The 22,123-nt window shown below is 40.1% G+C and overlaps 1 protein-coding gene across 17 annotated transcripts in view; it reads right to left on the bottom strand.

The window, feature by feature from the left end:
- Positions 1-1,524: 1,524 nt before the first annotated feature.
- NCOA2 (nuclear receptor coactivator 2) overlaps positions 1,525-22,123 on the bottom strand; it is a 301,642-nt gene continuing 281,043 nt past the window's right edge. For 9 of the 17 annotated variants that reach the window (XM_055116654.2, XM_063606817.1, XM_055116652.2 and 6 more), the window contains 7 exons: positions 20,601-20,879; positions 20,332-20,409; positions 18,505-18,946; positions 16,580-16,757; positions 15,782-15,980; positions 13,193-13,282; positions 1,525-5,381 (listed from right to left, as the gene is read on the bottom strand). In XM_055116654.2, the coding sequence (XP_054972629.2) occupies positions 5,370-5,381; positions 13,193-13,282; positions 15,782-15,980; positions 16,580-16,757; positions 18,505-18,946; positions 20,332-20,409; positions 20,601-20,879 (1,278 nt within the window). In that variant the 3' untranslated portion in view covers positions 1,525-5,369. The remainder of the gene's footprint in view (positions 5,382-13,192; positions 13,283-15,781; positions 15,981-16,579; positions 16,758-18,504; positions 18,947-20,331; positions 20,410-20,600; positions 20,880-22,123) is intronic. The other 8 variants (XM_034966218.3, XM_063606818.1, XM_063606814.1 and 5 more) reach the window with 1 other exon arrangement.

Here is a 22,123-nt window from a genome sequence, read left to right on the forward strand (position 1 = left end):
GCAAACATAACCTTCTAGCAATTTTACATTTATGTTTAACCCTTGATCCATTTGGCATTTGTTAATATCGTGGGGTAGGGAGTTAAGCTTGGTATTTCACTCAAATGTGACCAACTGTCTCAACACCATTTTTTTTTAGAACAATGATTCTGTGAATTAGAAATGAAATCTGTCATATATTGATTTTATATTTACACAGCAATCTGTCTCTGGGCTCTTTTTCAAAGAGTATTTATTCCTATCTGTGTTAAGTAAAGGAATAAATAAAGAGTATTTATTCCTACCTGTGTTAAGTATTTTATACCACAAATCAATAGATTATAAAATGTTTTGTTAGAAGTCCCACATCTTCCAAATTTCTCATTATCATCACACATTTTTTCTTCCAAATGCATCTTACTTCTTTTTCTTGATAGGGATTGTCATGAATTTCGGGAAAGAATGAATGGTCTTATATTTGGGTCTTTCTGGGTTGATAGCATGTCTCCATTTTTTAAAATCTACATCTTTTGATTAACCTTTAGTTTTCTTCACAAAGCTCTGTGACACTTCCTGTTAGATGTAATTCCACTTAATAAGCATTGTATTATTTTGTTATTGTGAATGGGCATCTTTTAAAGATACAATTTCAAAATTAGTGTGGATAGATTATATTGATTTTTGTATAGTCTAGCCATCTTACAGAGCTTTTCTATTCATTCCAAAAGCAGGGCAAAACCAAAAACCCAAAAACCTTTCGGGTTTTCCCATAATCGTCAAAAATGTTTTCTGTCTATTCTCGTATTAGTACTTTATTTCTTAGTCTTGGTAGTGGGGCTCCTTGTTTTGTTGACTTTAATTAATACTTTTAGTTCACCATTAAGATGTTTCATTGGGAATGCCATCAGATAACTTTAAATATATTTATGACATTTACTTTTCCTAGCTTTATTTTTTAAAAATGAATGAGAGCTAACGTTTGTCCTACACAAATTTATCAAATGGCACTCATTGTTAATCATGTTTATTTCTTCCTTTAATCTGTTAAAATAGTTAATAGCATTGATATAGTTTTCTAATCATTTTTTGGGGGATCTTTTAAAAATACAATTCCAGGTTGTATTTCCTAATATTTCACATAGTTTATGATCTAGGTTTCAGGTACTGTACTTCTACTGCTTATCAACTATTAAACCATTATGGATATTCTAATGCATGATACGACCTTCCTAAGCCAGTCAGAAGTCCACATTATTCTTATAAATGTGTCTGGAGATTTGGGAGTGGAAGGTGGAACAGTATGGTGATGAGTCATCTAGGACTGAATGGAACTAGATGTGGCTTGTATTTGCCATTAAGTTATTAGATAATCCTTTATTTCAAATGTAAAAATTTATAAAATGGGTTATTGGAAGAATTAAATGTTAAGGTGCTGTCAACAGTGTCAACTACCATATAAATATAAATTATTAAATTACAAGGTCTTTTTAAATGCAATTATGAAAGAAGATACAATATAAACACATTAAAATCTCTAAAGCCATGTAAAACCCGAAGGCATTAAAATTTATTAAATGATGCAATAACAACAGAATTCTTTATTTACAATAGCATTATTTAACATCAAATAAGCAAATAGCATCAGCAAAGCAATATTAACTTGCATAAATGTATTTAAAATTTCTCTGAATATATCTACCTTTGCATAAACTGCTCACACTAGAAATACAAACATCAATGCAGGTGAACAAAGTGATGTTCAGAGTCAACTCCATTTTGAAAATAAATCACAACCTGAAACACTGTAAGCTTTCTCCTGAAGAACCATAGTTAATATATTGCTTAATTTTACCCTTGTATAATCTTTTCATATACACACATCTCAGATGCAACTTCATGAGGAACTGTACAAATAAAACTCACAAATGACAAAGGAAAAAAATGACAGTTAAATGTTTGAAGAAATGTATCATCATCACTATTCAAACAACATAAAGGTTAAGTGATGATGCACTTATTCAAAAATTGTACACAATTCACTATACAAATATAATACATCGGACAGCTATGTAGGAATATACAAGACTTAAAAACAGATCTAAGGCATTATGCTAGATTTTAGCATTTTGAGGTTCTTGCACATAGCTTTTACCTGTAGTAAGAAACTTAAAAGATTTTGTTTTAGTCTATAAAGAAACACCAGGGAGAAAATTCTAATTAAAATCGAAGCCACTACAGTAATTTTCTTTTGTGCAGAGAATGCTTTGCTCTTAGGCAGCATACTACCATACAAACACTAGAAAATTTTAAATTCACACCAACAATTAATGGCTTAAGTTGCATTTCAAAATGGATTGTGTATCTTTGGGTTCTGCAAGTGGATCTGTGCCACCCATTTCATGTGTTAAGCCCATATGAACTCCATTTTTGAACACAGATTAAAAATTGCATTATATAAACTGCAAAAACATTGCTTTCAATTATTACAGGCCATAAGAGATACACATAGGGGGAGGGGCATTTTAATCTTTGAGTCAAACGAATTCATTGTAGTAAAACAGCTCACTTCACTTTTTAAACTTACCACATTACATGAACACTTAAAATGAGTTTTACAACCAAGTTAATGTATGTATACTTTTCACATTATGTTTTTCACATTTAGTAATATAAGTGAAACACTGATTATTTGTTCTATTAAACAAAAACCAAGTACTCAGTCTAACAAATTTATTGTGTACAGCATGAGAAATACTGATAATGAAGGGAACTGATTTGGCTTTTGCTTCTATAGTGATCAATATGATCAGAGGATTCCTTCACTTACTTTTCTTCTCCTAACTAGATGTAAAACAAAATCCATTACCTGATTGAAACCATAAGAGAATTTATCATCTCTTTTCCTTCAAAACAGCAATGATCACAAATTATTATAAATTACCAGTATCATGAAGTTGCGGATTTGTCTGAATTAGGATTGACATTAAAATACAGCGGGCAGATGGATAAAAAAGAAGAGATAGGTAGATAGTTTTGGACAGTGTTGTAGTGAAAAGGGACTTGAAACTCAAAACAAAACAAATCCAGTTTAAACTCCATTTCTCTTTTGTGCTGTGTGAAGTTAAAAGTCATTCTAATTCACATATTTCTGAACATTAAAACTGGTCACACTGAATTGTGTGTGTGCCTCAGCCCACGGGGAGGTCCTGGAGTTCTGGGCCAACATCTGCTTGTTTTTTCCATCACAGTTGGGCAACCCAATGGTTTGGTGGAGAAAAGTAGAGCCTTTTGAGGGGATATATGAACTGGTGGCCACTGAGAAGTGTTGTTCCTTGGCCACCTCCCTGTATTGAGACCCCTCTCAAGTGGAAAAAAGTAGCGAAATGCAAATTTCCAGAAAGGTTCTTTAGTATGGAGCAACATTTTCAGACTGTCTACTTACCATCTATCTTTGGGCTATATCTCTTTCTATATTTCCATAATGTGTACATATAGAGAGAGATATAAGTATAAATAGGGGTAGTTTGTACATTTTTCACCCTGCCACAAATAAACAAACAATCAAATTTCAAGGAAAAACTTCTCTGTTCCTAAAAAGCCTGGCTAATGAGATATTATAAAATGCTTTGCTTTTTAGACATCAAAAAGATATCATTCTGAAATTTAGGTAAGAAAGGTATTAGGGGTTAAGGAGAAATAGCTCAAAAAAGGTCATCAGTTTCTTGGTATTGCAGTTGTCTGAAACTGACACCTATTAATAAAAGATTTTTCCCCTACCAGAGTGGGCAAGAAAAACAACCATAAAAGTGGCCTGCTTAGTAACATGTAGTCTTTCTAAGGTTCATTAAGAAAGAATATAAACATATAAAAATCAAGAATTGGTTCCTACAGCGGCTGCATATCATATAGATTAGATAAATGACTTATAAGCAGAATCACAAGGTTTAGAAAATAAAAAGTCTTAAGTCTACAAATTAGGTCTAATCAAGGCATTGATATCCTTTACAAAACACCTTTAGGAGACATTGCTATGAAGATATCTAATTTAATACTGAAGTACCTCATTTTTGAGTCAATTCCACAATATGTATACCTCACAAAAATTATACAATTAAAACACATAAGTTCTCAACTTAAATTATTGCTTGTTTACATATAAATTGGATTTTATGTACCTTACAAAACTTCGGCTTAGTCAGCACTGCTAAAAAACAAAATAAAAAACACATGGCAGAGGTTAAATCTGTCGTGATATCTGCTATCAATTTAAACACACTGGCGTTTTCTCCCATTTTGGAGGCCAGAGTTGCTGGGGAACAGAATAAACATGCTTCCAAAGCAGGTATCCTTAGCTCGATTGGTATCAAGCCTTAACTTTGCTCCTCTCCTTGCCAGTAAATGCATTTTTTTTTTCTGAAATTCAATACTTAGCAATTGGTAAGTGGCTGGCAAAACATTTAAGGAAATAAAGGGCTTACCTGGTTTCTGTAGCTTATATTATTTTTTAAAAAAGGAATGAAAGTAGGGAGTATGGGGAATGAGAGAGGGGAAGGGAAGAGTCAGGCTGACAGGGAAGAAGAGATGCTGATTCAAGCTGTCTGATCAAACTAAAAGGGACTTAATTTAGAAATGAAAATTATTTCTTCTCAATTCATGATTCAGGTGAACCAGTTTGGTTTTAACAAAGAAAAAACAAGGAAAAAATATTTGCTAATGTTAACAGCCCTCTCACAGGCTCCTTTTCATCTGTTCAGTAACTGGAGACTCTTTCCAACATGGTCTTTAGAGCTTTCTAGAGATACGACTGTGACTTTGTTGGTCTTCACGCACTGGGTGTGTCTGTAAATACAGCGCTGTCCACGGTGTCTGTCCTGCTTCCATCCCAAATTCAGGCTTTAGCTTAAAACATCTTTAGTTTAATTTTTTAAAAAATTCTTTTCTTTCCCCCAGATAAAATCTTAATCTTTTGCACTAGACTGTTAGCCAGGGAAAACAAAGCAAGAAACCAGTGTCTGGAACCGAACAGGAACAGAACAAGAGCATGGTTCTCCTTAAATACATACATTTAAATACATTCAATCTGACATGGGTATGAAATTTGCCTGTCAACATTTACTTTTGCAGGAGAGATCTAAGTTGCACTAAGGTGAATGCAGTGAACAGACTGAGCGACTGTCTGGATGCGAGCTTCAGACTGTCAAGAGAAGAGGCAGCTCCTCCTGCCACAGCCGAGTGGACGCCACCCTGGGAACCAGGGCCAGGCCTGTCTGCTCTAGCAGAACCGGCTGGCAGGTCAGTTGGGTTGAAACAAATAGACACAGCTCTCCAGACTGGAAGTGTTTTGAGCAAGTGAGCCCGGTCAGCTGAAGAAGCAACTGGCTTCAGCAGTGTCAGCAATATTTCTGTAGGAAAACAGATAAAAAGTTGTGAAATATCTTTGAGGTTTTGAAAAAACCATCATAAAGCCCACCACAAAAACATCAAAATTCCTGACTGTTTTCAATAAAGCAAATCACAGAGGCCGCATCTGGATGAGTACATTCGATGTGGAGGTGAACAGGCAGAGGGCGCCATTCCTCCCTCCACACAACGCTTCCAGGAGCCAAGGAGGAGCCCAGCGAATCCTACATGCTATTTCTCGCAGGCCATCGTCTGCAAATGGATGATGAATCTCTCCTTAATGACCGCTCTCCAACCAACAACATCCTAGCTCAATTTCATTTCTCCCACCTTCAATAAAGATGACTGAACAATTCACCCAGCTGCTTTTTGGCAGCATCCAATCCAGAAGGGGCCACTGCTTCCTAATTCTTCCTCAAATTCATCCAGTACAAACACTTCTTCTATAAAATGGCCCTCCTGATTTTCCCTAATCAGATACTCCCAAGGTTCTCTGGGTGTGTTCTCCCTGGCTTCAGCAAGCTAGATCATGATGGGTTTTGACTCCTGGGGTGTTCTTTTTTTTTTTTTTTTTTTTTGAGACGCAGTCTTGCTCTGTTGCCCAGGCTGGAGTGCAGTGGCGCAATCTCAGCTCACTGCAACTTCCACCTTCAGGTTCAAGTGATTCTCCAGCTTTGGCCTCCCAAGAGCTGGGACTACAGGTGCCCACTTTGTGTCTAATTTTTGTATTTTTAGTAGAGATGGGGTTTCACCATGTTGGCCAGGTTGGTCTCAAACTCCTGACCTCAAGTGATCTGCCCGCCTTGGCCTCTCAAAATGCTGGGATTACAGGTGTGAGGCACTGCACCCGGCCTCTTGGGGTGTTCTTGCTGGTTTTTGGCTGCTATGTGCTGATGATGTGAATGACTGAATACCAAAGGTTATAGTGAGCAAATTATGTGGCGTTGTTTCTTTGGTTGGTGCAAATATATCTGTCAATGATTTTCTTTGGCTACCGACTATCTTCCTTCCAAAAGTTTTCATTCACTTAGCAAATATTAATTCAGCATCTATTACATGCTAGGTGCTGGGATATATCCACAACAAGACATTCTTGGTCACTGCTATCACAAAAATTGCCCGACTAGGCAAGGCTGACCACACTGGAGATTATAATTGTACCTTGCTACAAATCAAATTATTACAAATAACAACATGATCTGAGTTTGGTTAGTGGAAATACTGTCTGCTTTGGGAACAATTGCTTCTGGGATTTAGATATTTAGACACAGAATTCTAGCCCATCAGGGCCATTAGAAATTATCTAATTTAAGTAAGATTAGAGAGGAAGCCAGCTCCAAATAATCTATTTTACCTTAGCACTCCAAAAAGAGAGTTCTGGGGAAAGTATTGCCAGATCATGAGTTCTAGTGGCCAAAGGTGGAATTACATTAGCCCCTGGTCAGGTGCACAATTCTCCTAAGCTTAAAAAATGAGCTTAGAATACCTGTGATTTTACTTCTCAGAGAAGAACATTTAGCATACTTTATAATATAAAGCTGAATAGATATGTATTCCTAACTTGTGTCACTTTTATGATTTCATATAAAAACACTCCATGGTGCTGATTAAAATATGAAAAACCCTCAATTTTCCAGTTAGTCTAGAAAAAGTCTACTGAGAAGTATTTATTTATTTATTTATTTATTTATTTTTGAGACGGAGTTTCGCTCTTGTTGCCCAGGCTGGAGTTCAATGGTACGATCTCGGCTCACTGCAACCTCTGCCTCCCAGGTTAAAGCAATTCTCCTGCCTCAGCCTCCCAGAGAAGTATTTATACCTATTGCGTTTCTGAGGCTTAGAAACTTTGTAAGGCAGTATTCTCTGGCATGGACTAACATCAATGAGCAGCCACCGGCCAGAATCAGTTTGATGAAGGAGAATGCTGTGCTCCGCACACAACTCTGGAGTCATGCTGTCTGGGGTGTACCCTGGCTGTGTCACTTTAGGGGTGGGGTCCATTATGTACCTAATACTTCTAGGATGGTTGTAAGGATTAAACAAAATGATGCACATGAAGTGTTTAAATAGTTCTTGGAACATCATAAGTGCTCAGTAAATGTCATCACCACTATCACCATCATCATCAACTAAAAGCCGACCCTATTAGTAATCAATTTTCATAACACTAGTAAATACAAGTAATTACAAGAGAACCATGCTGCTGAGCAGTAAACTCAATTTTAATCTATTTAAATATATCTAAAATATAAAGAAATACTGTAAGTTCTTATAAAAGGAAGAATCTTCTGGTTAGGTCAAATAACTGCCCTTCTCTAAATATATATTTTTGGTAAGTCAACGGTTGTACATACTAGCTCTGCTTAAAGCAAGGTACCATTATAATTTCCAATTCAAGATAAATGGAACAGTCAATTAAAAATGGATGACAGGGCCAGGCGCAGTGGCTCACACCTGTAATCCCAGCACTTTGGGAGGCCGAGGCAGGCAGATCATGAGGTTAGGAGATCGAGACCATCCTGGCTAACACGGTGAAACCCCGTCTCTACTAAAAATACAAAAAAATTAGCCAGGCCTGGTGGCGGGTGCCTGTAGTCCCAGCTACTCGGGAGGCTGAGGCAGGAGAATGGCATGAACCTGGGAGGCAGAGCTTGCAGTGAGCCGAGATTGCGCCACTGCACTCCAGCCTGGGCGACAAAGCGAGACTCTGTCTTAAAAAAAAAAAAAAAGGATGACAGTAGTATCTTGTTCAACAAATAGAACCAAGTTACCAATAACAATTCTGGAAAAGAGCAGGGCACAGTGGCTCACGCCTGTAATCCCAGCACTTCGGGAGGCCGAGGCAGGCGGATCATTTGAGGTCAGGAGTTTGAGAGCAGCCTGGCCAACATGGTGAGACCCTGTCTCTACTAAAAATACAAAAATTAGCTGGGTGTGGTGCCATGGGCCTGTAATCCAGCTACTTGGGAAGTGGAGGCAGGAGATGCGCTTGAACCTGGGAGACAGAGGCTGCAGTGAGCTAAGATCGCGCCACTGCATTCTAGCCTGGTCAACACAGAGTCCGTCTCAAAAAAAAAAAAAAAATTCTGGAAAAAGCTCCTTGATTCATAACAGCAGCAGAGCTTATTACGGAAACACGGGATGATGACTGAACCCCTGTCAATGTGCACATAAGTAGCACAGTGACAAATCCAAGTAACTTCCAGTTATTTCTGATGAATGAAAAGGGATATCCTATACAGATTATTCTCTAAAGCAAATGAGTCTCTATGACGGACTGTTCTCTGGCCTTAACAATCAGCATGAAGAAAGTGCAGGTGGATGAGGCAGATTCAAGAGGGGGACTAGAAAAAAACAGGGAAAGTTGACGAGGTTATCAGTGGCCTGAGCAAGATGGTAACAGAGAGGTGCTGTGTCGCCCAGGCTGGAGTGCAGTGGCTGTTCACAGGTGTAGTCATAGCTCATTGCAGCCTAGAACTCCTGGCCTCAAGCCACCTGAGTAGCTGTGACTACAAGCGTGCCACCCACTGTGCCTCACCTGAAAGACGCCTTTGCTGGGAAGAGAGAACATCCTATATTTACTGAAAATTGATGTCTTACATCCTAACACTACTCTTTCCATTTTGGGTTTAAAGGGCCCCCATGGGCCACCAGGATGCACGTGAAGGTGAACCCCTGGTCCTGCCAGCCTGCCGTGTGGCCTGCACCACAGGGCTGGTTGCAGGCCTACCCCTAAACCCCCAGCTGGGCACTTTCTACCTTGATTGGTCTGGGTCACCAGTTCTCTAAGTCTTCAGGCTAGCTGGTAGCCCTGCATAAATTATCTCATCCTCTGAGATTCAGTCTCATCTGAAATGGTGGGGAACCTTAAATATCTACGAAGGGCCTGGCACTATCCCTGGTAAATTCGAGGCCAAAAGGTTCATTCCCTTCCCTTGCTCTGGGAGGTTCCTCCCTCCTGAGATGAAGAATCCCAATGCCTGAGGCTGAGGATGCTTCCAAAAATGTAGCTGAATATTTACTGTCTGTCCACATTGTTTATGAATATATTTCTTGTCCCTTTCAAGATCTAAATAGAGAAGGGAGTGGCACCAAAGAAGAAAATTATCCGTTGTTGGCCTTCTCCAATGTTACCTGCATAAAACCCCTTAGAAAAATCTCACAAGCCCTCAGTGTTCCCTTTAGGGAAGTGGCAGGAGGGTGCAGGGGTTAAGAATGCATATTTGGGGTCAGCCGGCCTGGATTTACTTCCCAGTGTTGTAAGACCTTGATCGAGTCATTAAACTCTCAAAACAGTAGCTCTACCAGACAGTTGTGGTGTGGTTTAAATGAGGGAATCTAAACAAAACTTTTAATAGAGAATAGGCTTGCAGTAAATGCTCAGTACATGTTGGTTGTTTCTGTAAATTTTTAAAAGGCAGAATGTGGGACCATCTCAGTGTTCTGCTTTTATAGCAGGTGAGTCTCTTCTTGGAGGTTACATGGCAGCTGAAGAAAGAGCACAAGGCAGGGCAGGTCAATTCCTGGGGTTCTTGGGAGACAGGGGTGGCAGACGGGGCCCATGCAATATTTGAGGGCCTTACCCTACGGAGTGGCTTTCTCGGGGCACCTGCTCTGCTGGAGCCCTGGCCTAGGCGGCTGGCATGCAGCCGCATGACGAAGGGTGAGGCAGGGAGGTCTAATCTCACTGTGGTGAATTCAGGGAGGGAGACGTAAGCCTGGCCTCCCAAATCCATTTTTCTCCCATAGAGATATGATGTGCTCAGAGGTTGAGCTCCCTGGCACTTTTGGGTTAAAATGGCCCCTCTGTGGGAGCCCAATTATCAGTAACATCACTGTTCTTCTGGGAAGTGCATTCCTGATTTCAACTTCTGCACATAAGCCACGACTGAGTTGTGTGGCCACTCATTTCCTGTACTCAGTGGAGGAGAGAACAGGATTGGCACCAGGAAAGACACCAGCCCCTCTAGGTATATACAGACAACATCTACAGGACTCCCACCAACAGCCAGCACCTCTGCCACTCGGGACTGTGATTCTTAAAAACAAGAGAAACCGCATGGAGAATATGCACACAGTAAGTTAAAATCTGGAGCAAACTTATGCTATTACTTTCTCAACTTGAATGCTAGTATTAACCAAATCATCAAATACCCACTTTTTTTTGGGAGGAAACTGAACAACAACCCTGTACTGTCTCTACTGGGGGAGGATTTTTTTTTTTTTTTTTTTGAGACAGAGTTTTGCTCTTGTCGCCCATGCTGGAGTGCAACGGCATGATCTCGGCTCACTACAACTTCCGCCTCCCAGGTTCAAGCAATTCTCCTATCTCAGCCTCCCGAATCGCTGGGACTACAGGCATGTGCTTCTACACTCGGCTAATTTTGTATTTTTAGTAGAGGTGAGGTTTCACCATGTTAGCCAGGCTAGTCTCAAACTCTTGACCTCAGGTGATCCATCCGCCTCAGCCTCCGAAAGTGTTGGGATTACAGGCTTGAGCCACTGCACCTGGCCAGGAGAGGATTTTTTATTTTATTTTTATTTGTACAAATTTATGGGGGTACATATGAAATTTCATTACATAATGCATAGTGAGGGATCAAGACAGGGTTTTAGGGTGTCCATTACCCAGATGCAATACATTTTTAACTATAGTCATGCTACTCTGCTAACATTACATTTATTCCTTCTAACTGTATGTCTGTAACCTCTCACCCACTTCTCTTCCTCCTCTCCTGCCCTCAGTCACCCTTCTCAGTCTCTGTTATCTATTTTTCCACTCTCTACTTCCATGTGAACAAATTTTCTAGCTCTCATATGTAAGAACATGCAATAGATATTTGTCTTTTTGTGCCTGCCTTATCTCAGTTAAGATAATGACCTCCAGTTCCATCTATGTTGCCACAAATGACATGGTTTCATTTTTTTAATGGCTAAATAGTATTCTACTGTGTATATGTACCACATTTTCTTTATCCATTTTATCTACTGATGGACACACAGGTTGATTCTGTATCTTTGCTATTGTGAATAGTGCTGCAATAACCACAAGAGGGCAGGTATCCCTTTGATATACTGACCTTTCTTCCTTTGGGTAGAAACCCAGCAATGTGACTCCTGGATCAAATGATAATTCTGTTTTTAGTTTTTTGAGAAATCTCCATACTGGCTCTACTAGTTTACATTCCAACAGTGTATGAGAGTTCCCTTTTTTACTCTATCTTGCCAACATCTGTTATTTTTTGTGTTTTTAATAATAGCCATTCTGACTGGGGTAAGATGGTATCTCCTTATGGTTTTTATTTGTATTTCTCTGATGATTACTGATGCTGAGCATTTTTAATATAACTGCTGGCCACCTGTACATTTTCTTTTGAGAAATTATTCATGTCCTTTGTCCACTTTTTTTTTTTTTTTTTGAGATGGAGTCTCACTCTGTCACCCAGGCTGGAGTGCAATGGCATGGTCTCCACTCACTGCAACCTCCACCTCCCAAGTATAAGTGATTCTCCCGCCTCAGCCTCCCAAGTAGTTGGGACTACAGGCACGTGCCACCACACCTGGCTAATTTTTGTATTTTTAGTCAAGATGGGGTTTCACTATGTTGGCCAGGCTGGTCACAAACTTTGCCCACTTTTTAATGGGATTATCTGTTTTATTCCTGTTGAGTTCTCTGTATATTATAGATATTAGTCCCTTGTTGGATAAATGGTTTGCAAATATTTTCTTCCACTTAACAGGTTGTATGGGATAGGATTTTTTAAAAAAGAGCTACCTACTGTGAAGGGTAATATCTCTTACCTTAAAGGGCCACATAGGCCCATTTATCTATGTGCCAAACTGCTCAGACTTCTTCCTGCAAGAGATCTGCTGCTAGGTACACATTTCAATTACGTCTAAGTACTAATTATTCTACAGTTTCATTGGCTGAACATGGTAATATCATTCTCTTTAGAACAAGTGTTTAATAGGCCAGGTGTGGTGGTTCACGCCTATAATCCCAGCACTTTGGGAGGCTGAGGTGGGTGGATCACCTGAGGTCAGGAGTTCGAGACCAGCCTGGCCAACATGGTGAAACCCCGTCTCTACTAAAAATACAAAAATTAGCCAGGCATGGTGGCATGTGCCTGTAATCCCAGCTACTCAAGAGGCTGAGGCAGGAGAGTTGCCTGAACACGGGAGGTGGAGGTTGCAGTGAGCCAAGACTGTGCCACTGCATTCCAGCCTGGGCAACAAAGCAAGACACTGTCTCAAAAAAAAAAAAAAACAAAAAGAGAAGTGTTTAAGGTGTAATAGGCAAATAATACAATAATATAAATAATGTACTAGATTGTTCCTAAACACAACGAAATATAGAAAACCCTTAAGAAGACTTAATTAAGGGAGTGAACAATGTAAGTTAATTCCTCTTAATCCTCCTAAAAATCTAGCCTTATAATTCAGAAATAGCAAAAATAAAAGTTTGCCCTAACACAACTAATTATTTGCCACATTATTTCTTGCTTTGCTATCATAGTATCATTCCAGGGCAAAATTACTGTTCTTTTGTTGGCTACGAAGACTACAGAAAAAAAAGATAAATAAATAAAAAAAAATTTAGTGTTCTTAATTCATATGGTACCATTAGCTGAGTTAAAATGAGCTTAAAGAAATAATCATTCACACAAAAGCACCGTATGCCAGATGAAACTAGAAGATATTTTACAACTATCTTTAATCTACTGGTTGACAATATATCTATGCCAGTTTTGGTCTATCAAATATTCATGTTTGCTTTACTTCCATATTCATATATTTCACTGTTCTTTCTTACCCGTGTTGTGTCTCCCTCCTGCTTAATCATATCCATTCCAGGCAGCTGGTTTGGGAACAGGTTGCCTCCCCTCAGAGCAGGATCATTAACCTAAGGACAAGAAGACAGGACAGTGGCTACGCAGAGCAGAATGTCCAAGAGTGCACTGGAAAACAAGTGGCCGCCGCCCTTCCTCTGTTTTTAGGGGTGTAAAAACGGGGAAAAGGAACTGCAGAACAATGGCCTCATCCTACACAAGCTCTCCCATGTACGTATTTTGCGGAGTCTAGAGGAACATGAAAATACTCATGAAATACTAGCTGCCTTCAAAATTAACCTTTATCTGCATGCTGTACAGAAATCAAATTCAATTGACTTAATAATAATAGAGCCATTTTTGTGCCATAACCAGCATGCTTTCTTGGCTTATTCAAATTAGACCAATGACTCACATTTGGGACTTTGAAGTCATCTGAGAAATTCCTGACATCTTTGCTACTTAGGCAAGTTATTAATTATCAAGAGCAAGTGTAAATACCCAAACTAGTGCTGGACTTTGTGAATTTACTCTGACCAAATGGACTATTCATTTGCATTTGTACATTTCTTTACACATTAGAAAGTAAATGTGCAAATGCTAATAGAATAATGATTTTTGTAGGAAGACACACTGCAGTTGTGCCTTGGGGCTTCCAAATTAACCATGGGATTCAAATGGTTTAAAATCATGCAGAAGTTTCAAAACAATCTGGATTGTTAAAAATACATCAAATAAAAATGCATCAATTCATTGCTGAGCAGATTGGACTAAGATCGTATTACACTAGACTATCTCAGTAGCCCTTACTTTGTACGCTTTTCTTCAGCAAGCAAATTAGGAGTCATTAGTGGCCCATTTTTGCAGGAAATAAAACATCAACCCTACATTTCTCCATTGAAGAAATAAAAGCATAGATATCTCTCTATAAACACACGCATATATTTTAAGAGATAGGGTCTTGCTCTGTTACCCAGGCTGGAGGGCAGTAGTACAATCTTAGCTCACTGCAGCCTCAAACTCTTGGGCTCAATAGATCCTCCAGCCTCAATTTCCCAAGTAGCTGGAATTATAAGCACCTGCCACCATGCCTAGCTAATTTAAACTTTTTTTTTTTTTTTTTTTCAGAGACAGAGTCTTACTATGTTGCCCAGACTGGTCTTGAATTCCTGGCTTCAAGCCATCTTCCCACTTCAGCCTCCTGAATAGCTGGGATTATAGGCACAAGCCAACATGCCAGGCTAAAAGTCTGCATTTCTTTATGTCTGCTTAATGTATCCAAATAAGCATTTAACTGCCACCAATTCAACAACAGAAGTGTAAGTTATTACTACAAGCACACAACCTTCTTAAAATGCAAAGGGCTTTAAATTTTCTCATGTACCACTTTACATTTTTATTAATCGTTTTAAAGAATAAAACACGGAAGCTCTGTAATAGTTCTTAAAATTTTCACAAAAATTGTGGTCTACTAACAGAATTAAATAGATCTAATCAAACTCTTCAATCTTTCACCATTCTCACAATCTTGTTCTAACAGACATTCACAGACCTGTCAGTGATTTCATGCTTAAGTCATTTACACTTTCCATACTGCACTTTCTCCTTATATGAAATAAGAGTCAAGGTCTTGCCATATTTTTTACTTGTGTGAACTACTGAGGATCAGTGGTAGAGTGGTCAGCATTTTGGGCCTTTAAAAACAAGATCTTCTGTAAATACCATGGTACAATTATTAACCTCTACTTTTACCTCTGAATCAGCCACAGATTTTTGGATTCCAGGCTGGCTACTGCTATCTCAAATGCTTTGAGTCTCTCTGCCATCTAGTGAAGTTAGGAACAGAATCATTTTGATGTTGTTCAACGCAAAACAATTATTTTAAAAAATCATTGCCTTCACGTTCCAAAGTAAAAAGAATAGTTTTTGGATTATCTGTGTCTGTCTCTTTGCATAAATGAAGGATCATTTCAAACTAACTGGATGGCAGGTAGTTTGGCCTTTGCTTTTCATCTGGTTTTACACTTAGAAATAAATCCATTATTAAACTATAATCCTCTAGCCGGGCATGGTAGTATGTGCCTATAATCCCAGCTACCCAGGAGGCTGAGGTGGGAGGACTGCTTGAGCCGGGAGACGGAGGTTGCAGTGAGCCAAGATAGTGCCACTGCACTCCAGCCTAGGTGACAGAGTGAGACTCTGTATCAAACAAAACAAAACCCCCCCAAACGATAACCCCCAAATAGAGCTATTTTAAAAGTACACTCACTATTTCATCTTTAGAGATTCATTTTAGATACTGGTGAATTCCTCAAGAGAAAAATGTCAATGATAAGAAAGTTACAAAATATTTTAAAAGCTCCTCAAGCAGTCAGGAATCCTTTCTGTTTATTTAATCATTAACAAAGATTTTTATTAATGTCACTAACACAGGTGAAGGGTGAAAAACACTCCTCAAAGTAAATGTGGGAGTTGGTGGCTAAAGTCAGATACATGGAAAGATATATTTGATGCAGAAGTAGAAAAAAAGCCGTGATATGAAGCCACTGGGTTGCTTCTCCTTGGGCGCTCACCTGCTCGGGACCCATGGAGGACAGCCCTGACGTAGGCACGGAGGTCACTGAGGTCATGCTGATCTGTCCTGTCATCTGGTTCATGCTGCTCATGCCACCTGTGTTGGTCGCCATGGACACATTGATGTTCATGTTGTTACTGTACATGCTGGTGTTTGCTTGCTGCCCAAAGTGTGGTGGGGACTGCTGGGAAAACATGCTGGAATACAATGGAAAGATTGAATGAATGTTACAGCTTGCTGGTATCCAGAGGCAGGCAGCTCAGGGCACTTGTTTCTCAGGCGTTTACTCTGAGTGAATAAACCTGAACTGCATGAACCCAGGCTGAGACAGCCGGCAGGTGGTGGGCTTGCTGAAGCCTGAGACAGCAGGGGAAGTGGCATTCAATGAAGCTGTGGGGGCAATTCTGTGTGTTGCTGTGATAAATGATCACCAGGGAAACTTTCTATAGACTACCTGTCTCCTTTCTTTCTTTTTTTTTTTTAAAGTCTTTGCTCATGCAAGCGATATCAAGCAAACTTCTAAATAAGCCAGTTTACTTTTCCTAGAGCAGGAGTCACTAGAATTTACAAAAGCTTAGCAAGGAACATTCTTTGGAGGAACAAGAACATCCCTAACAAGGTACCACCGACCAATTTATGATAGAAATTGCTGTGGAAGGCGGTGACCCAGAAGCCATCCTTTATCACTACGTTTGATAAAAACAAACAGAAAGCTCCTCGGGTGCAGGCATGAAGGTGGGGGATGTCCTTCAGCTGTCACAGTGGCGGTATGAAAAGGAGAAGGATTTGCGGTTACCTGTTTCCGCCCATGTTCCCCTGCGCCCATCCATTTATGTCGGAGGGGGCCTGATAGGCTGGGTTGGCCTGAGACTGTTGCATCATGGGACTCTGTGTATGTGCCATTCGGGGTGACATAAGTGGGCTCTGGGGAGTCGTAGCCCCAGTAAAGCCTGGATCAGGTTGCTGACTTATTCCTTAAAAAAAAAAAACAGAAACAGAAATCCAAAAGAGACTGTTAGTTATATTGTAGAGACTGGTTGGGGGGGGGAAAGAACATTCCAAATTAGGCATGCATAAAAAATTACTTTCAAATATATGATTGTGTACTGATTAATTACATACATTTAAGAAAGATTCCAAGCTCGGATAAAATATGGAGAAAATAAAATCTCCATACTGATTCCCCCTAGTAGTTAGATGGTGCCTAGGAACCATTAACCATCATAGCTAGAGTTAGAAAGAAACAATGCTATTCTTTCTTCAAATTCCTTTCCAAATCAAGAATGAGTCACATATTTTGATCAACAAGAAATATATATATATACACACATATAAAATCTCAAAGTATCACTGCAATTAGTTTAAATTAAGCTTATTATTATTATTTTGACATAGGGTCTTGCTTGCTCTGTTGCCCAGGCTGGAGTACAGTGGCGTGATCATAGTTCACTGCAGCCTTAACCTCCTGGGCGCAAAGGATCCTCTCACCTCAGCTTCCTGAGTAGCTGGGACTACAGGCATGTACGACCATGCCCAGCTAATTTTTTTAATTTTTAGTAGAGTTGAGGTCTCACTATGTTGCTCAGGCTGGTCTTGAACTCCTGAGCTCAAGAGATTCTTGGCCTCCCAAAGTGCTGGGATTACAGGCATGAGCCATTGCACCTGGCCAGATTGTTTAAATTAAATTTAAATTGGATTAAAGTTCAGCTATATATCAAAAGTCAACACATTTGAATAAATTTATATTAAATTAGCTGAAGCCATTCCATGATGAGATGGATCCACCTTTAAAAATAAATAGCTGTATTCATGGTTAGCTTGTTTTGTCTTTATAAAGAGCTCTGTGGTACTTTAGGGCTATCCAATATTAGTAAGAATAAGAAAAAAATTCAATGTATGCTTCTTGTTCAGTTTCGAGGCAAACAGAATTTAAACTAAAAGGAAAGAGAACTTTCAGCACACTTTTCTAAATCATCAAGAAGGAAATAGAGAAAGGAGCTGGGAAACAAAGGAGGCAACTTAGAGTATTTTGAGGATGGTATTAAGTACACTTTTGCATAGAAGACTTGTAAAACATGCATATTTAATTAATATTTAAATTAGCTACAAAAGAAAAGCTTAAGATCATATAGAAAAAGGCTGCACATTATCTTTCTGTTCTTTAAAGAAACAGGAGACTTGGATTTCGGCAACAGACTTCACAGTTATTTACAGATAACTGGCAAAGGGTAGGGAAAGTCATTTTTGAATATTAACATTAATGTAAGCACTTACTTTATCAATAATTCAACCATTAACTGAACATGACATGCACACAAATATTAATGTTCATGACATTACACACTTGGTATCTCTTAAGACTGACATTAAACAACAAATCAATATGAAGAAGACTAAAAGGTCTCCCACTGTAGTTTCTATACAGTACTTCTCAAGAATTACCTATTCATTAATGATCTGGTATAATCTGTAAAGTATTTTTCAAAAGTCGCAGAATGTCTATAATATTTAAATTTATAGAGGTCTTTTTACATTTTGTATCTATTGATTTGTTTGAGTCAGACTCAGAGGCTTTCAAATATATAAACATATATGCACTTGTAGACATTGACATAAACATAGATCCATACACGCTCGCACACAAGATAGACACAGTCTATGCACACACACTTACTTCGGTCATTCTTAAAGTAAGACCTGCACTCAGAGAAAAGGAGGTACCTGAGCTGAGAGCCTGGAAGGTACTGTGCTGGACTTGGGGACTCCTCACAGGCCCCAACTGTCCTCCCAGGTTTCCTATCATTCCCTGGTTAGCCAGATTCATCTGGGAGCCATGCAAAGAGCTGTGAGAGAGGAGCTGTGACCCAACACTGGGGGACACTGGGGAGAAAGGACTGGTGAAAGGTGGTGGGGATGTAAGTCCAGTACCGTAGTTTGGAGGAAATGGAAACTGCTGTGCATTTGCCTGGGGAATCCGAGGGTTGCTCATAGTTGCTGGCATACCACTAGGAGCCACCATGCTTGGTGTCATATTCAACCCTTGTCCTCTCATCATCATAGTTCGTTGCTGAACTTGCTGTTGCTGATGCATTTGTCTCTGTCGAAGATGCTGGTTCAGGATTTCCCTCTGTCTCTGGGCCAGCATCTGTGCATTAATAGGTGCCTGAAATCAGGGGCAATACATGGAGGAAAATGTCGGGGACAGACATAGATTAAAAAACAAAGTGAGTATTATAGAGAGGCTAGCAAATGGTACTATCATCTGTAAAATTATTTGGAAAAAAATTACATGAAAGGAATAACTCAGAGTTGAACAACTAGTGATTGAGAACATGAGCTTCTAAGTTCTAAAGATATGATTATTCTGAAGCTTTGCTATGACTCAGCAGAGTTAAGTTTGATGCTAATATCAATTAAATCATTTTGTAAGGACACAATTAACTGAAGGATCTCAAAATAACACAGTCCTTTCTATAAGAAGACTGTAATATAAACCCTGAGGATGGTAGTTTAGAGTCTCATTCAAGTGACATTCAAGTCTATAGAGAAATAAAATCACTGGGACAAAAGGTGACGTGGTGCACTTCACAAAAGGCTGAACAGAGGCAGGAGGAAAAGGGGAGAGCGAGGAGAGTGCCTGATAAGAACGCACAGAGACCGAGTCAGAGGTGGAGGGTGGAGAGGGAGGAAAGGCAGGATGGATGAAGGGAAGGGATCCCAGTGCTTGCTGTCAGTGAGAGGCATGAGGCTGCTAAGATATCGTTGATCCTCATTTATGAATTCCACATTTCTGAAGTTGCCTACTCAGTAAAATGTATTTGTAACCCCCAAATCAATACACATGCCACTGTCACGGTCATTCGTAGACATGAGCACAGTGGTAAAACATTTCAGATATGCAATGTGCACACTTCCAGCAGAGGTTGAACAAGGCAACACTTTGCCTTCTGGTTTCAGCTCTCATACTGTAAACTAGTGTCCTCTGTGATCTATTTGGTGGCAAGATTTTTCCATTTTTTGCTTTTCCTGTTGGTGATTTTGCTGCTTAAACTGGCTCCCAGGCATGGTGCTGCAGTGCTCTCTAGTGTTCCTAAGTGCAAGAGGCGGTGATGTGCCTTCTGGAGAAAACAGGTGTGCTAGATAAGCGCCATTCAGGCCTGAGTTACAGTGAGTTCTTTAAACAGAAACACACATAAAACAAGGTTATGTGTTGACTGGATGATGACAATGTTGTGACCAGAGGTCTGCAGGAACCCAACCCTGTATTCCTCCTAGGAACAATAGTTGGCTATTCTCTAATTCAGTGTTTGCAGTAACTTTATGTAGCACAACTTCTTAGAATAACAAGAATTGACTGTACCTGGCAATAAAAATGGCAGTGATTAGAAGGGAAAAATATAACACACTAGTAGGTAACTAGGTGACAGTACAGGGCTAGTGTGCTGATCTGGATCCACGTCTACTAAGTTAACTTTCTTCAGAGAGGAAGAAATGACAAAAGCAGCTGCATGCATACAATGAAAGCTAATGGCTGGTATGTTGCCTTACCTGTGTTGGTACTCCAGGCCTCAGAGTCAAGTTCACATTGGAAACATTGCTGATTTGATTCATAAGTGGCTGGCGATTCTAAATACATACAAACAGGATGAATACGTTTTAAGAACAGAATACATTTTACTTTAAATCAAGTTTCCCAAGTAACTGCCCTCCCCAACCCAGTATCTGCACGTTGTTGGACAGCTGTGCTGTCTCACATCATCTTCCCCATGTCCTCCACCCAGCACCCCTGACTTCCCAGGTGCCATCGAAGAACAGACCTGCTGTGCTTGGAGGCGATGCTGAAGTTGAAGTCTTAGTTGATTTGGCTGGTTCTGCACTAGGCCCGTGGGCCTGAGGCCCGGTCTGGGCTGCATACGGAGTGTGGCATAACTAGGCCGCTGTCCCATGGTGTGAAAGTTTGGATCTTGCATGGGAGAATAGCTACCCTGGGCCATTTGTGCCTGAGATGCATACTGCTGTGGGAAAACGGGCGCCTTCTGCTCCAGCATGATGTTGGAATCCTGACTTGAGAACTGTTCTGGATCTACTGCTTGGCTCTGGAGAGAAAGTCCCAAATAACAAACAAATAATTAAACCATAAAAACAGCAGTCAATATAAGGCTGTTTTCTCTCACTATCATATATTTGAAGCTTTTTATACTTTTTAATATTATACTTACTATACAAAGGTATCTTTAGAGCTTGACTCCACTTGTCTTTCTAGAAAATGCCTCTGCTCACAGCTCTGGTTACACAAGGACAGAAGCCGGGGTCACACTGGACTCCCAGCAGCACTTCTTCCAAGGGAAGGGGAAAAATGGGTCAGGACTACAGAATGCCTCCTACCCACTCCACCAATCATATTGGCCTGGACTTTCAGATGCAAATATCCCCTGGAAGTGTTACGTTTTTTGATTGATTATTTGTATCTGTAGAGTTCATTTTAATTAGATAACCTCTTTGGCACCTGACTGGGATCAGCAGTGTGGGGTACTGACCATCATTATCCTGATTTTGTAGCTAAAAAAAATGAGACTTAAAGACATGAAGTGAATTGCAATAAGCCCTATTCAGCTAGTACATGGTGGGGTCCAATTCAGTTTGTGATTTGGGATCTGAGCTCCTCACCAATGTGATGCGCTGCCTATTATCTACTGCTTTCTGTGGCTGTCAGGATTTCCTACGTGCCCCACATTTTGCCATCATCCTCTCATTACCTACTAGACATGGTTTATGTGTCTGTCACTCCTGACTTTTTTTTTTTGAGACGGAGTTTCGCTCTTGTTGCTCAGGCTGGAGTGCAATGTTGTGATCTCGGCTCACCGCAACCTTGCCTCCCAGGTTCAAGCAATTCTCCTGCCTCAGCCTCCCAAGTAGCTGGGATCACAGGCATGCATCACCAAGCCCGGCTACTTTTGTATTTTTAGTAGAGACGGGGTTTCTCCATGTTGGTCAGGCTGGTCTCGAACTCCCAACCTCAGGTGATCTGCCCGTCTCAGCCTCCCAAAGTGCTGGGATTACAGGCGTGAGCCACCGCGCCCGGCCTCAAGTTTTCTTTAGCTCAGCGTTGTCCTAGGCCTTCTTGAAAACCATCTACCCATGTAGTGCTGGAGCCGCCCAGAGCCCTGAGCTCTGATCAGCACAGCCCTAAGGCCAGCCTGTGACAGCCAGGAGCCCACTGCCCTCCCTATGGTAATTCTAAACACAGGGATGGAGCCTAAGCAGAGGAAACCACTCATTGCTGAATTACTGCTCTAACTAAACACAAAACCATCTCAGAACTTTAACATGAATACGAATA

The sequence above is a fragment of the Pan paniscus genome, chromosome 7 (genome assembly GCF_029289425.2).
Source record: "Pan paniscus chromosome 7, NHGRI_mPanPan1-v2.0_pri, whole genome shotgun sequence".
Lineage (NCBI taxonomy): Eukaryota > Metazoa > Chordata > Mammalia > Primates > Hominidae > Pan > Pan paniscus.